General features: G+C 42.8%; 2 protein-coding genes across 2 annotated transcripts in view; both read left to right on the forward strand.

Annotated features, from left to right (window-relative positions):
* The first annotated feature begins 1,441 nt into the window (after positions 1 to 1,441).
* Positions 1,442 to 6,581, forward strand: arpc1a (actin related protein 2/3 complex, subunit 1A). The gene is made up of 11 exons (XM_056279754.1): positions 1,442 to 1,895; positions 2,567 to 2,660; positions 2,807 to 2,911; positions 3,820 to 4,042; positions 4,200 to 4,307; positions 4,451 to 4,554; positions 4,645 to 4,753; positions 5,030 to 5,105; positions 5,202 to 5,395; positions 5,565 to 5,655; positions 5,755 to 6,581. Exons 2-11 carry the CDS (start codon positions 2,597 to 2,599, stop codon positions 5,791 to 5,793), a joined length of 1,113 nt encoding a protein of 370 aa, XP_056135729.1. The 5' UTR covers positions 1,442 to 1,895; positions 2,567 to 2,596; the 3' UTR covers positions 5,794 to 6,581.
* Positions 6,582 to 7,319: 738 nt separating this feature from the next.
* Positions 7,320 to 13,770, forward strand: part of arpc1b (actin related protein 2/3 complex, subunit 1B) — a 7,175-nt gene continuing 724 nt past the window's right edge. Inside the window, exons 1-9 of the mRNA XM_056279675.1 lie at positions 7,320 to 7,488; positions 8,086 to 8,226; positions 9,229 to 9,333; positions 9,812 to 10,034; positions 10,252 to 10,359; positions 10,563 to 10,805; positions 10,896 to 10,971; positions 11,124 to 11,323; positions 13,440 to 13,530. Of these exons, the coding sequence (XP_056135650.1) occupies positions 8,163 to 8,226; positions 9,229 to 9,333; positions 9,812 to 10,034; positions 10,252 to 10,359; positions 10,563 to 10,805; positions 10,896 to 10,971; positions 11,124 to 11,323; positions 13,440 to 13,530 (1,110 nt within the window). The 5' untranslated portion in view covers positions 7,320 to 7,488; positions 8,086 to 8,162. The remainder of the gene's footprint in view (positions 7,489 to 8,085; positions 8,227 to 9,228; positions 9,334 to 9,811; positions 10,035 to 10,251; positions 10,360 to 10,562; positions 10,806 to 10,895; positions 10,972 to 11,123; positions 11,324 to 13,439; positions 13,531 to 13,770) is intronic.

Genomic DNA, 13,770 nt, shown 5'->3' on the forward strand with positions numbered 1-13,770 from the left:
AGGAGGACTGGACCAGCAGCTTCAAATGCAATGCACTACAGATATCCTGCTTACTGTTGCAAAACGCTAATTTATTAACATGATCCGATTACCCACATTTACCTTTAGAAAAAGGTGCTTTCACATTTCAAAGAAAACTAGATTAAACTGCAGTTTGTTGACATTTGATTATTTAAACAGTGACATTTTGTAAAAACTGAAATTGGGTTTCTGAATAACGTTGCAAAACTTTTCCCCCCAAAAAATCTACTCATGTTATCACATGTAGCAAAAGGAATCAGTGTGAGAAAATTACCAGCACATCTAGTATTGTATAAACTCAAAGCAGTATCCATGCATGAAGACCTGAATGGTCTTTTTCAAAGCCGTCTTCTCCGTGGGAATATGAGAACAGAGGAGGTGGTGGGAGGCTTGTGTGTGAATGAATATGGTAGATCCCCACATCTCGGTATGATTTCCTTTCATCTAGAAAAGTGTGTACACATGGCAATTTCAGCTTCGATACGTTCATGCACACTGAATTTGAAAGATGGCTTAAAGTTCTAGTTTCGTCTTCTGCCATCATTCATTTTCTTCATTCTCTTCTCTTCAGGAGTAAACAACAGTGGACGCTGAAAGATAGGTGAACGGTGTGCCTTCTTACCTGGTATTGGGTAGAGTGGGAGTGTAGGGAAGGGTTCATCCACTTTTGATAGGGACTCCATTTCTCTGGTTTGTTGACTCACAAGAGAACAAAATAGATTGAACGTGTGTGTTTTGTTGTTTGGGACCAGCAGCAAGGTTTACCAGGTGGGATTGAGACTTTCTAATTAGGTCCACTGATTGGCTACAAATAACCCAGCAGGCGTGACATCACAAGAATATATAATTGAAACAAGGGAGCCTTGACGCTGGTGAAAACAAAGTATTTACCTTAAAATCTGATATCATTGTCTGACTGCGACTTACCTAGCTGAGTGAGATGTTGATGCATTGTTTTTCATTCATTCCTGGACTCGCCTGAAATTTGAGGGGTTTAAGTCAATATGGCCCACAAACCTGCCACGATATCCTTTGTTTTGCCCAGTTCACCCGAGATCATCACAAATGCAGCGACACGGACTTGCACAGTGTCATTCCTGGCATGGGGGGAATACCGTATTCAGCGTATTCCGGCTATGTGGAAGGGGTTGATTGCGTCCAAGCTTGCAAACCGGTAGGGACACATTTCCACAGCATACACGGCGAGATATTTTCATGGGTAGTTGAGCTGATTCACCCCTAGAATTTCACCTAACAGTATTGAGTATACTGTTTCGTGGCATATACAACTTCACAGACCAGTCGTACCTTGCGGATATAAGTACTGCACTAACATAAATACCCGCTGTGTCGTAATCACCAACTCGGATGTTTTATTTCAGTTCATACAATGCAGGTACTCGGGGCTATGCCCACCATACCGGTCAAACCATCAGACCATCTGTGATAACGTGAGGTGTGTCGCACATTCGAAGACAAGTGTTGTCCTGCTTTGGCTCAACTAGGACATTTTCCCCGTTTGGACCGATAGAGGCACCCTTTCAAGGCTGGGGTACCAGATCGGCGAGGCGGTCCGACTAGTTAGACTACGACGTAAACGAGGTTATTCGTTTGAATGTATCAGCTAGCGTGATGCTAAGCTAGCTGTCAGCTAAGCATCCACGGGTTCTGCTTCCAAGCTACCGGTGGCACACCGAATGCTATTAGGCGTATCCTCTTAGCCGTCTTGACATTCCCTCGACATTCCCGGACGAATTCGTGTCGACTGCCCAGAGTCCGCGAATTCAAGTCCAGTCCTTATTCAGACTCACCTTGATAAAGAAACTTGGCTCGCTTTGACTTGCGCAAACGAGGAAGATCGGAGACGAGGCAAGGTAAGTTAGCATGCGGCGCTAACTGTAATGGGAATGTCATGCTGGCGTCATATCATCACGAAATAGTTGTATCCCCTCGTAGGAAAAGCCGAGGCTCATTTGGGTTAGGCCTGATCGTTAATGTGTGAACATAAACATGGCGCTACAGCTGATAAATCTACAAATTCACTTCCCTGGCCTATTTGATATTAAGATATTCGATTCACTCGCTAAATTGTGCAGTTAATTAGGTCAACCGGTGAAATCGATGTGGCTTATGATGTGCTATAGCTCTGTCATCGATAAGCCGTGAATATAACAAGTTTGTATGATGGTAAAACAATCTGGAGCCAGCCGGTGAAGGGTTGTCTCTCGTGTTGTTAGCCGACATCGACGTTACATGTTTATAGTAGCAGCAACCCTTGCATCTCCCAAATATTGCGGCGTTAGGCTAGCTGACAACAGCTAGGCTAAGCTAACAGTTGGCAATATTGGGCTAACCTATCCAGCTAAGCTAGTTAATGTGAAGTTCTAAGTTCTTGGCATGCAGTTTAAGTGGACCACTATGAAAGTGATGTGGTCGGCATCGAGTGTGTTAAATGTTTTAACGCCTGAACAGATAAGCTAACCTCAGCTGTTCACTCAGACCTTAACAAGTTTCTCTGAAAGATTTTGTTTCTGTGTGACTGCAGAATTCCACTTAAGGACCACACCCAGGCGAGATGTCCCTCCATCAGTTTCTATTAGAACCCATCACCTGCCACGCGTGGAACCGCGATAAAACACGTAAGGCTGAAACGCCCTCACATTACATACAAGCTGTAATGTAAGGTATTTTTCCTTCTCCTCCAGAGATCATGTTCTGGGCTAGCTTGTTATTGTCTGTTTATGTGAAATGAATTGTACTGATCCCCTTTTTCCCATTTCTATAGAAATTGCCATAAGTCCTAATAACCATGAAGTTCATATATATAAGAAGAGTGGCAACCAGTGGGTGAAGACCCATGAGCTGAAGGAGCACAATGGACACATAACAGGTGTTTTGTCATTTTACCATGCAGATATTTTGTTAATTGGTCTGATCTCTGCATAGCAAATCCACATTGGCATTATATTGTCAACGGCACAACTTTTTATCTATTGTCATTGATAGCACCATTTTTGTGCCATTAGGGGCCAGTATAGCAAGAAACAGGCAGCTGACAGTCATCCAAAGGAGTTGAATCAAGTGCAACTGGACTTGGTATAAATCCGTGAAGACGTTTCGCCTCTCATCCAAGAGGCTTCCTCAGTTCGTGCCTTTCTGACTAGACGAAGCTAGTCTGACTGGCTGGTGATGAGACTCAGAATTTATCCTCTTGGAGTCGTTGTCAGAGCTATAGATGTCCATGGTTCTTTGTGTCCCGATGTTTACCAACGCCCGTCGCTAACACACACAAAGAGCAATGGACATCTATAGCTCTGACAACGACTCCAAAAGGATAAATTCTGAGTCTCATCACCAGCCAGTCAGACTAGCTTCATCTAGTCAGAAAGGCATGAACTGAGGAAGCCTCTTGGATGAGAGGCGAAACGTCTTCACAGATATATACCAAGTCCAGTTGCACTTGATTCAACTCCTTTGGATAACCATGACCTGGATGAATGAGAACATTCACAGACAGGTAGCTGACAGGTTTTTTGCTTATTGTACACTGTAGTACACAAACTTCCCACAAAGCTTAGAACAGATATTTGGGGTTTAAAGACCGTTTTTATAATTTAAGCAGGTGCGGCCTTTATGTAACAACACATGCACAAGTCACCTCATTACAATAATTGTATGACCTACTTTGACTTTGAATAGTCAAATATTGATAAACCTGTCTCCCTCTTTTTCTCTCTTCTCTAGTACCCTTCTGTTGATTATGGTCTCTCACTTGGATTAAATTGTATTTTCTGGTAGGCATTGACTGGGCTCCCAAAAGCGACCGCATAGTGACATGTGGAGCGGACCGTAATGCCTACGTGTGGTCCCAGAAAGAGGGGGTGTGGAAGCCTACTTTGGTCATACTCAGGATCAACCGAGCTGCAACGTTTGTCAAGTGGTCCCCTCTGGAGAACAAATTTGCTGTTGGCAGTGGGGCAAGACTCATCTCTGTCTGCTACTTTGAGTCTGAGAATGACTGGTGAGAGTCAAAATATCTAACTATTGTGGCTAATTGCAAATATATTTGTTGATGACAGAGATTCATTTACTGTGAGAACAACTTGAGCTTTATAAGTGTACTTGAATTTTTGTGTTCCCTCTGCTAAAAAGTGTTTCTCACTGTGTGACTGCATCAGGTGGGTGAGTAAGCATATTAAGAAGCCAATACGCTCAACTATCCTCAGTCTGGATTGGCATCCCAACAATATCCTACTGGCTGCTGGCTCATGTGACTTCAAATGCAGGTGAATTCAGTGAAAAAACAATTTAATACTATATTGGACAAAACACAGGATTATTTCGGGTTTAAGAACATGCTAATGTCCTCAATCATTTTCCTTTTTTCTTTTTTTCCTTTGGGACAATCACACTTACTTTTTGCTTTCAGAGTATTCTCAGCCTACATAAAGGAGGTGGAAGAGAAACCCGGCCCCACTCCTTGGGGCAGCAAGATGCCATTTGGGGCTGTGCTGGCAGAGTTTGGAGGAGCAGGTCCATATCTGTTTTATATGTCAGTTTAATTTAAATTGCCATTTCACCTAAATCTGACAAAAAATGTCTGTCATTATACTCCCTCATCAGGTGGAGGTGGTTGGGTCCACTCTGTCTCTTTCTCAGCCTCCGGCAACCGCCTGGCCTGGGTCAGCCATGACAGCACTGTCACTGTAGTGGACAGTTCCAAGACTGCCAGGTATCACTCATCATCTGCATCATGTTTAGGGCTGCAACAATGAAATATTCACAAATTAATAGATTAAAATACAGGGATTTTTTTTTTAATTTATATTTTTGCCAAAATGCCATAAGTATTTTAAGTTGACATCCTTTTCATCTTCAAATTGTAAACCGTGAAATAAAGCAGATACTTTCTGCAGGATGCTGATCAGTTATCAATGTCTTTGCAAATTATTAATGAGATAATAACACATTTCTGATACCTTATGCATGTGGGTATGTTTCTGTTCAGTCCTTCTCAGCTGAAGACCGAGTTCCTCCCCCTTCTCAGTGTCATCTTTGTCTCAGAGAACAGTGTGGTGGCTGCGGTAAGAACAAATGCATGTGATAATACGTCACATATTTCAATGTGAGGATGTCCCAGTGGCGATAATGTTATCAAAATTGTCCTCTTATTTGTCCAGGGCCATGACTGCTGTCCCATGTTATTCCGTTGTGATGATGGTGGAACCCTGACCTTTGTGACAAAGCTTGACCTCCCTAAGCAGAGTATTCAGAGGAATATCTCAGCCATGGAGCGTTTCAGGAATATGGACAAGAGAGCCACCACCGAGGACCGCAACACTGCCCTAGACACACTACACCAGAACAGCATCACGTAAGTCACACACTCGCAAAAAGCACAGAGACATTGGCTTTGAAATTGAAATCTAGTCATAATATAACTTTTTTTATTAGTAAAATCTTTGATTTGGAAGTCAGCGTTAGCACAGCATCTAAGAACTAGCACAAATCCTTTTTATAGCCTGTCTTTTTCTGTTTCCTAGCCAAGTGTCTATTTATGAAGGAGACAAGCGGGACTGTCGCAAGTTCTGCACCACAGGCATCGATGGAGCAATGACCATTTGGGACTTTAAGGTTCATACGCAAACAAGCAGTGTCTGCCTCATACCTCCTATTCAGGTGCAATCTAAAAATGCTTAATGTTGTCTTGTATTTTTGTATTTCTCTCTCCAGAGTCTAGAAGCCTCTATCCAGGGCCTGCGCATCATGTGAGGGAGCACTGTTTAATGAATGGAAAGAGACCCTGTCACCTCACCTCTCTCGTCGCCCCAATTTTCACCTGTCTCCTTTGCACCTCACCACCCTCCTTGCCCTAATAATGCAGCCAGTAACGTTTGACTGATCACCTTTACAGAGTGTCTGCTGAAGCACTGGCCACACAATAACACCCTTTTGCACAGACACATATACACACACACACACACACATATATATATATATATATATATATATACACATACACACACATACACACACACTTTGAACTGACACATGATATCCATGTTGATTGTCTTTTTTTGTTTTAAATAAAGAATAACCAGGGGTCACAGTGTGAAGGGCCTTTGACAGGTATTAAATGTGCCGTGAAATGTTTTTGTTCTCTATCCCCCTGTACCAAACGGCAAACACTAAATGGTGCATTTTACTTTGAATTAGACTGCATTTTACCTTGGTTTACCGTTAATGTGATCTCTGAATATTAATGCTTTGTAGACAAGATACAGTTGGTGTTTTGCTCTCTGGAGGTATATAATCTTTTCCAGCAAGTGAAGTTATTGTTTTGATTAAGACATTGATCGATTCATATTCTGAGGTCATGTTGTTGGTGAACTGTATAAGAACTGTTGGTGGAGTTTGAATGCAACAGTCTCAACCCTGCGTGGAATCACAGCAGGCTGTCACTAGGCTCTGTAGCTACTACACTAAACCAATACAAGATGGAGGGTTTCTATGTAACTGATCATGAGCTAGACATGAAATAAAGATGAAGTACATTTACAGTACCCAACTGACTCAAGTGTATTCCTCCATGTTTGCTTCTTTGATAGTGGGAAATGTTAACAGGTCATTCTGTACGTGCTGTACTTGGAGTACTTTTCTTTGAAATAGTTATTCTCCTTTATAAAAATTTTTTTTTTAATTTGTTGTCTCTAGGATTAGCATTGGGGGAGCATTTTGGACTAGGTCACGTTAGAAGAAGATTATTTACTTTAAATAAAGTGGGAAAAAAGTGAGTTTGTTTTATAGCCACCTGACTCCACCCTTCCTGGATCTCTTGCAGACAAGACTTTTCAGTATGCCCTCCTTTTGTTTTTCTTTTGGCTTGTCCTTTGCTCCTCCTCCTTTGTGCTCGAGTGACCATTCCTCCCGCTTGTCTTTATGACCCCCCTTCTTCTTTTGCCCCCCCTCCCCCCAGTTTTTTGTGTCCTCCTCGCTGCAGAACATCGTATTGTGAACTTGCTCCTCCTTTTTCTCATTTTACAGAGGCAACACTTTTTTTCCAACACTCTCCTTTTTAACAAAAATGAATATAAGGTATTTATATGCTGCCCATTTTCAAATTCTCAGGGTCCTGCCTTGTTCACATGTTCACTTTCTATCCATGGAGTTATAGTTAAGTGTATTGTATACGTTCTACACTATACCTCTAGCGTTGCATTCAGCCTCTCTCTCTCTCTCTCTCTCTCTCCCCCGCTCTCTCTCTCAGTTCAGTGTACCCTCCTCCACTTCCCTTTTCTTCCGCCCTCCTCCCTCTCTTCAGCTCACCCTCTCTCTTCCTGAGTTTACTCTGTTGTTGGCGTTCGCGTTGACTGGCCAGAGTCCGCGAGCTAATCACCCCGGTTCTTTTTGGTCTGCCACCCAACTCTTCATCTAACCCTACTTTCCTTCATCTGTGTTGGCCTCTGGGTAAGTAATCTGGTGTGTCTTAAGAGGTGATTTACTAATTTCACACATGTCAGTAACACATAACTTGCCAACTCACGTGTATTTTGTATGCGTAAAAGGAACAAAAAAAATCAATGTTCAGTGTTTGACTGTGTCTCCTACCTACACACCCTATTGTTGCGCAATGGGTACTACAACAGCCCTTTTTCTTTTTAGACTGGCTGTCAGTTGGCCGTAACTGAGATAGATATGTGTCTTGTCTTTTTCCTGGGTGTGTACTCATAATTATAACTGTCTTTTCAATTAAAAACTGCAGTGTTGGTCTGCACATCTAGTTTGTGCAGGATGTGAGCGTGACCCTAGAGCTGCATCATTTCTCAAATGCCACTAACAGTCTGGGTTTTATTAATACAACCTAAAATCAGTCTGTGTAAATGTGATCCAGATGGGCCGGATTTTGCTTTCTGTAAAGTCCTTTGTTTTCCCTTCAGCTCAAACCCTAACTATTTGAAGCTAGGTATCTAACTTTTTTTTTCTTCCTCTGTCTACTGTATTTCGCTCAATATCCGTTTTTCCCCCTCTTTTGTGAAGCATTCATTATCAACTTCTCTTTTCTAGATTCAGTCATAACCTCACAAGACTTAACCATTGGTTGATCACATCACTTCCTGGTCTGGTCTAACATTTAATTGGCCATGGCATACCATAGCTTCTTGTTGGAACCAATAAGCTGCCATGCTTGGAACAAGGACCGAACCCGTGAGTCAGACTGACTTCCTTAAGTGTTCAGTTTTGTCTTTTATCTCATGTTGTCATACATCGGCACAACAGAACATATAAGATGTTTAAATCCAAGGAGAGATGCAGGGCAGGCACATAGAATAAAGTGCATCATACACCGCTTGAGTGCATAGTAATATGAAAGACAGGTTTTCCCAAGCGGCAGAAAATATTTCCTGTTTCCTGTTATGGTAAGGGGTGCGACCCACCCTATGAGAGACTTTTGTGCACAACTCGTCTCAGGAAACCAACACCATATTTGGCTGTTTTCACGGGTTTTGCTGTCTGGGTAAAGCGGATGTACTTGTGAAACTATAGCACAATCATACGAGCCTTAAGCCAAACATGCTCAGCACCCACAGACGTATTCCACCTCTGTCATATCTGCTGACTAAGATGTGTAAAGTATGTGCTACAACGTCCAGTGAAGTAAGATCTACAAGTAACAAGTTTCATTCCTCAGGCTGTGAGGTTCCTCAACAGCCTGAACACTCAGACCTTCCACAAAATTAGTTTTTGGCCGTCTTTCTCACTGTCTGTGTCAGGTGTGCTTGTGATGTTTAGGTCTGTGAAGTAATTTCTGCTTTTAATGCACTTTTTGTTTTTAATATTTATTGCGTTTTTTTTGTTTTTATGCGACACTGTGGTCCTTGTGAAACATAATTTCGTTCCCTTGTATGTATGAGACATGCATACGAGGCAATGACAATAAAAGTAGTCTAAGTCTAAGAAAGGTTATGCGTCATCTACTATTAAAAGGTAGCATGTGTGTGGTCTAAAGGCAGTAATATAGTTTTCTAATGGCGCCATCTTATTATACGACCAGTCAGCCATTAAAAAGGTCTCTCCCAGTTCACAGATTACTCCACGTATTTCAGTTAACCTCAGTGCATTTCATTTCAGCGTTGATTAATGTTTAAGTGGCACACAGAAGTTTCTATTTTGATTAAAATTATGTCTATTTGCACCGCTATACTCCAGAGATCGCCCTGTGCCCCAACAACCATGATGTTCACATCTACGAGAAGGATGGAACTAAGTGGACCAAGCTTCATGAGCTGAAGGAACATAACGGGCAGGTGACAGGTGAGATGAACACACATGCACACATGCACACGCACACACGGACACACGGACACACACACACACACACACACACACACACACACACACACACACAGGGACATTTGGTCCCCATTAGTATAGTTAAACATGGTCCACACATACTCGCAAACCTATACTTGTGGGGCCCCCTCATTGACTACATTCATTTCCTAGCCTGTAACCCTAACCTTAACCACACAAACTACATGCCTAACCCTAACCCTTACCCTAACCCTGATTCTAACCTTAACTCTAAACCCAAGTCCTAACCCTAAAATAGACCCACCCTTTTACTTGTGGGGCCCGATAAAATGGCCCCACAAGTTAGGTGGTTTCTGGTTTTTCTATACTTATGGGGATATTTGGTCCCCATTAGGATAGTTAAAGATGGCACACACACACACACCACAGACATTTGCAAATGTTCCTCTCGTTTCCAGTATGCTTCTCTCTCTTGCAGGTATTGACTGGGCTCCAGAGAGTAATCGTATAGTGACATGTGGAGCAGACCGTAATGCCTATGTGTGGACCCAAAAAGAAGGTGCCTGGAAGCCCACCCTGGTCATCCTCAGGATCAACCGAGCAGCACGTTGTGTGAAATGGTCTCCGCGAGAGAACAAGTTTGCTGTCGGTAGCGGCTCACGCCTCATCTCCATCTGCTATTTTGAGCAGGAAAACGACTGGTGAGGATGGGGAGCATGCTGCTTCTGTGTGTGTGTGTGTGTGTGTGTGTGTGTGTGTGTGTGTGTGGATGTGAACATAGGGTTGTTAATTGTTTTTTCTTTTAGTTGTTGCACACTTTTGCTAATTTTCATGTAACTCTGCCAGGATTTATTTATCATTTTAAAACCATCCTGTAGTCCATACTATTTCCCAGCATGCTCCAATGTTTACCTCTAGGTGGGTCTGTAAACACATCAAGAAGCCTATACGCTCAACCATCCTCAGTCTGGATTGGCACCCCAACAACATCCTGCTGGCTGCTGGCTCTTGTGACTTTAAATGCAGGTACTGATTTATCAAAGATTTATAAAAAAATATATACACAGATAATTAGAGTGAAGGATTTAGACATATGAAATAAGTCTGGAATTAACAACAATCAGTTTTTCTCGCCAATGAAGTCTTCTCACTGTTGTCAGTCTTTTGCATCCCCCGCCTGCCTTCTGTCTTAATCACATTTCAACTCTCCACCCGCCTCTCACCCCCAGGGTGTTCTCAGCCTACATAAAGGAGGTTGAGGAGAAGCCAGGCCCCACTTCCTGGGGCAGCAAGATGCCGTTTGGAGAAATGCTGTTTGAGTCAGCTGGGATCGGGACAGGTGCTGTGAGTCACACCGGAGGTGGAGGTGGCGGCTGGGTTCACAGTGTGTGTTTTTCACACTCAGGAAACCGCCTGGCTTGGACATCTCATGACTCCACTGTAGCTGTCGCCGAGGGAGGCAAGACATGCACGTAAGACCCGGCTGAGCAGTGTGTTCGGATGTGTACTTGTGTGTGTGTGTTTGCACCTGCGTGCAATCTAACAGATACCCTTTTCTACAGGGTCAGCAGTCTGAGTTCTGAGACCCTTCCTCTGCTGTGCATCACCTTCATCACTGAGAACAGCATAGTTGCCGCTGTGAGTGCTCACACAGAGACTATACATGTTACTTTTTACTCTGAACACACAAGTTTCTGTTAAATTCATCTATGTTTTTCGTATTTCCTTTTCCAAGTGTATATGATATCTGAGTGTCTATTTGCGTTTATGCGTTTTTGTGTTTTACTCAGGGCCATGACTGCTACCCAGTACTATTTGTGTATGACAGTGCTAAGGCCAGCCTGTCATTTGGAGGGAAGCTGGAGGTTCCCAAGCAGGCGGCCCAGAAAGGCATCAGTGCCAGGGAACGTTTCCAGAACCTGGACCGTCGGGCCTCGTCCACTCAGGCCACTGAAAATGTCCTGGACACTCTGCATAAGAACAGCATCAGGTAGGCAGAAACAGCTCTGTGTTTGTGTACCTGTATGTCTGTGTGTGTGCATGTATTTGTATGTTCATTTATATTCTGAGGAAAAGACACGTTAATGCTACAACATTACACAAACTAGCCAGGTCTATTGTGATGTCATCTGTTCTTTGAATTGTAAAACTGTCAGATCCTCTGGCGTTTTACCAAATTGCTCCTTTGGATCACCCTGGATTGTTGAAATCTTCACAATAGAACTAAGGGTCTGCAGCAAAGGACTCATTAAGCAGACCTCTCTTAATTTCACTAACTGTCAAGTTAACCCAAACAATTTTGCCAAAAATGCACACTTATCCAACTAAGAAATGTCCCATTTTGAAAAGTATGCTGACCGGGTATTTGCGTGGACATCTATAGCTCTGACAACGACTCCAGAGGATAAATTCTGAGTCTCATCACCTGCCAGTCAGACTAGCCTCGTCTAGTCAGAAAGGCACGAACTGAGGAAGCCTCTTGGATGAGAGACGAAACGTCTTCACAGATATATACCAAGTCCACTTGCACTTGATTCAACTCCTTTGGATAACCATGACCTGGATGAATGAGAACATTCACAGACATATTTGCATGAAGCAGAAAACTTAAACACATTTCCCCATTCATAGCCCGTCCTCATTGGCTTCCTGTAAATGAAAGTTTTATTATAGCTTAGTTTTAAATCCAAAATAAATGCATGGCCTTGTGTTGTGAATTATCACTGATTCACATGGTACTCATAAGTCAATCTGAGCCCCCCATTCACAGCGTTGATATCTTCATCATTCCCTGCATTGAAAGGTTTATAGCTGCGTTTAGTACGCTCCCATATACTATGCAGCTCCCCCCATTTGACAGCTTTCTGCTGTTGCTGAGAAGGTAGACACTGTCCTAATATATATACTTGGACTTAGCTCCCATTCATTTTAATACAGTTTATAGCTGACTTTACCACCCGTTCCTTTGCACTAGTCAACTTGTGCTGTTTTGTGTTCTCGTGGGTGAGTGGGCATGCACAGGTGTATGGACAGATGCACACAGAAACACAGACTCAGACTACCCAGACCGCTACGCTACCCATATAATACAACATATATAATTACCATATAAATACCATATAATTTCGTTATATGTATAATATAATGAAATAGACTGCTACGCTACATACAATAAACATATAAATATCATATAATTTTGTCGTATATATAATATAACCAAATAGACCGCTATGCTACCCAGATGGGGCGTTTGGGTAGCATAGCGGTCTATTTCGTTGCCTACCAACACTCATCTAAGTGACCTCTTCAGTCTAAACTGACTGCAGGTATCCCCATCCTTATACAGTGGCATAATGACCAAAACCAACGATCAGTTTCATATGCAAATAGGCATGACAATTAACTAGAGTTTCAATGGCCATGTGTACTATTCACAGAGGATTGGGGAATGTTTGCAATCACAGCATTGTAAGATGGCGACAGATCGAGGATGTGCATGGCTGGGGAAAGGGAGAAATCCCACATTAAACAGGCCTTGGTTAAGTGTAGTTATCCTAACTGGGCGTTTGTCAAAGCCAGGAAAACGCCCAAACAGTCCACCAACCAATCAAAGAGAGAAGGACAACAGTTGTCTAAGCGTAAACCAGTGGTGATTCCGTATGTGGCGGGAGTGTTGGAACAGTTGAGACATGTATTTTCCAAAGCTGCTTTCAAACCCCAAAACACACTGCACCAGAAGTTGGTCCACCCCAAGGATCACATCCCAACACAAACAGAGCAATATAGTATACGCTGTTACGTGTCAGGAGGATTGCTGTGGCTTGTGCAATGGGGAAACTAAACTGACGCTGGCCAAGAGACTGGCACAACACAGAAACACTAACGTGTCAGGCTGGGGGGTACCTGCAGTACCACTCTGCAGGGTGGGGATACCTGCAGTCGGTTGAGACTGAAGAGGTCACTTAGATGAGTGATGAAATGTTTCTGTCAATAAACGTTGTGTCCAGATGAACTGATTCAACTTTCTGTGCTTTTCTTACCTGGATTATTCAGAATGCATAAAGATATCTAAGTCTGTATCATCAGTTTTCTGTTTTCTGTTTCAGCCAAATCTCTGTGCTGGAGGGTGGCCGGAGCAAGTGTACCAAGTTCTGCACTACTGGCATGGATGGAGGAATGGCCATCTGGGATGTCAAGGTAACACAAACAGGAAAAAAGACTGTTGTAACCCTGTTACTCTACCAAGGTGTTCCACTCAAAGAATCATCTAAAGGGTATTTAAAAGATTCTGCAAGACTTGGAAGACAAAACCTTAATACGTTAATGTAGAGCAAACCTCAGAAGTTTGTACCTTTCACTGCTTTAATGAAGGCTTTTCTAGTCGAAACGCGATCATTTTCACATTTAAAAACACAGATTATTCTTCAAGTGCTGCTG

The sequence above is a fragment of the Lampris incognitus genome, chromosome 5 (genome assembly GCF_029633865.1).
Source record: "Lampris incognitus isolate fLamInc1 chromosome 5, fLamInc1.hap2, whole genome shotgun sequence".
Lineage (NCBI taxonomy): Eukaryota > Metazoa > Chordata > Actinopteri > Lampriformes > Lampridae > Lampris > Lampris incognitus.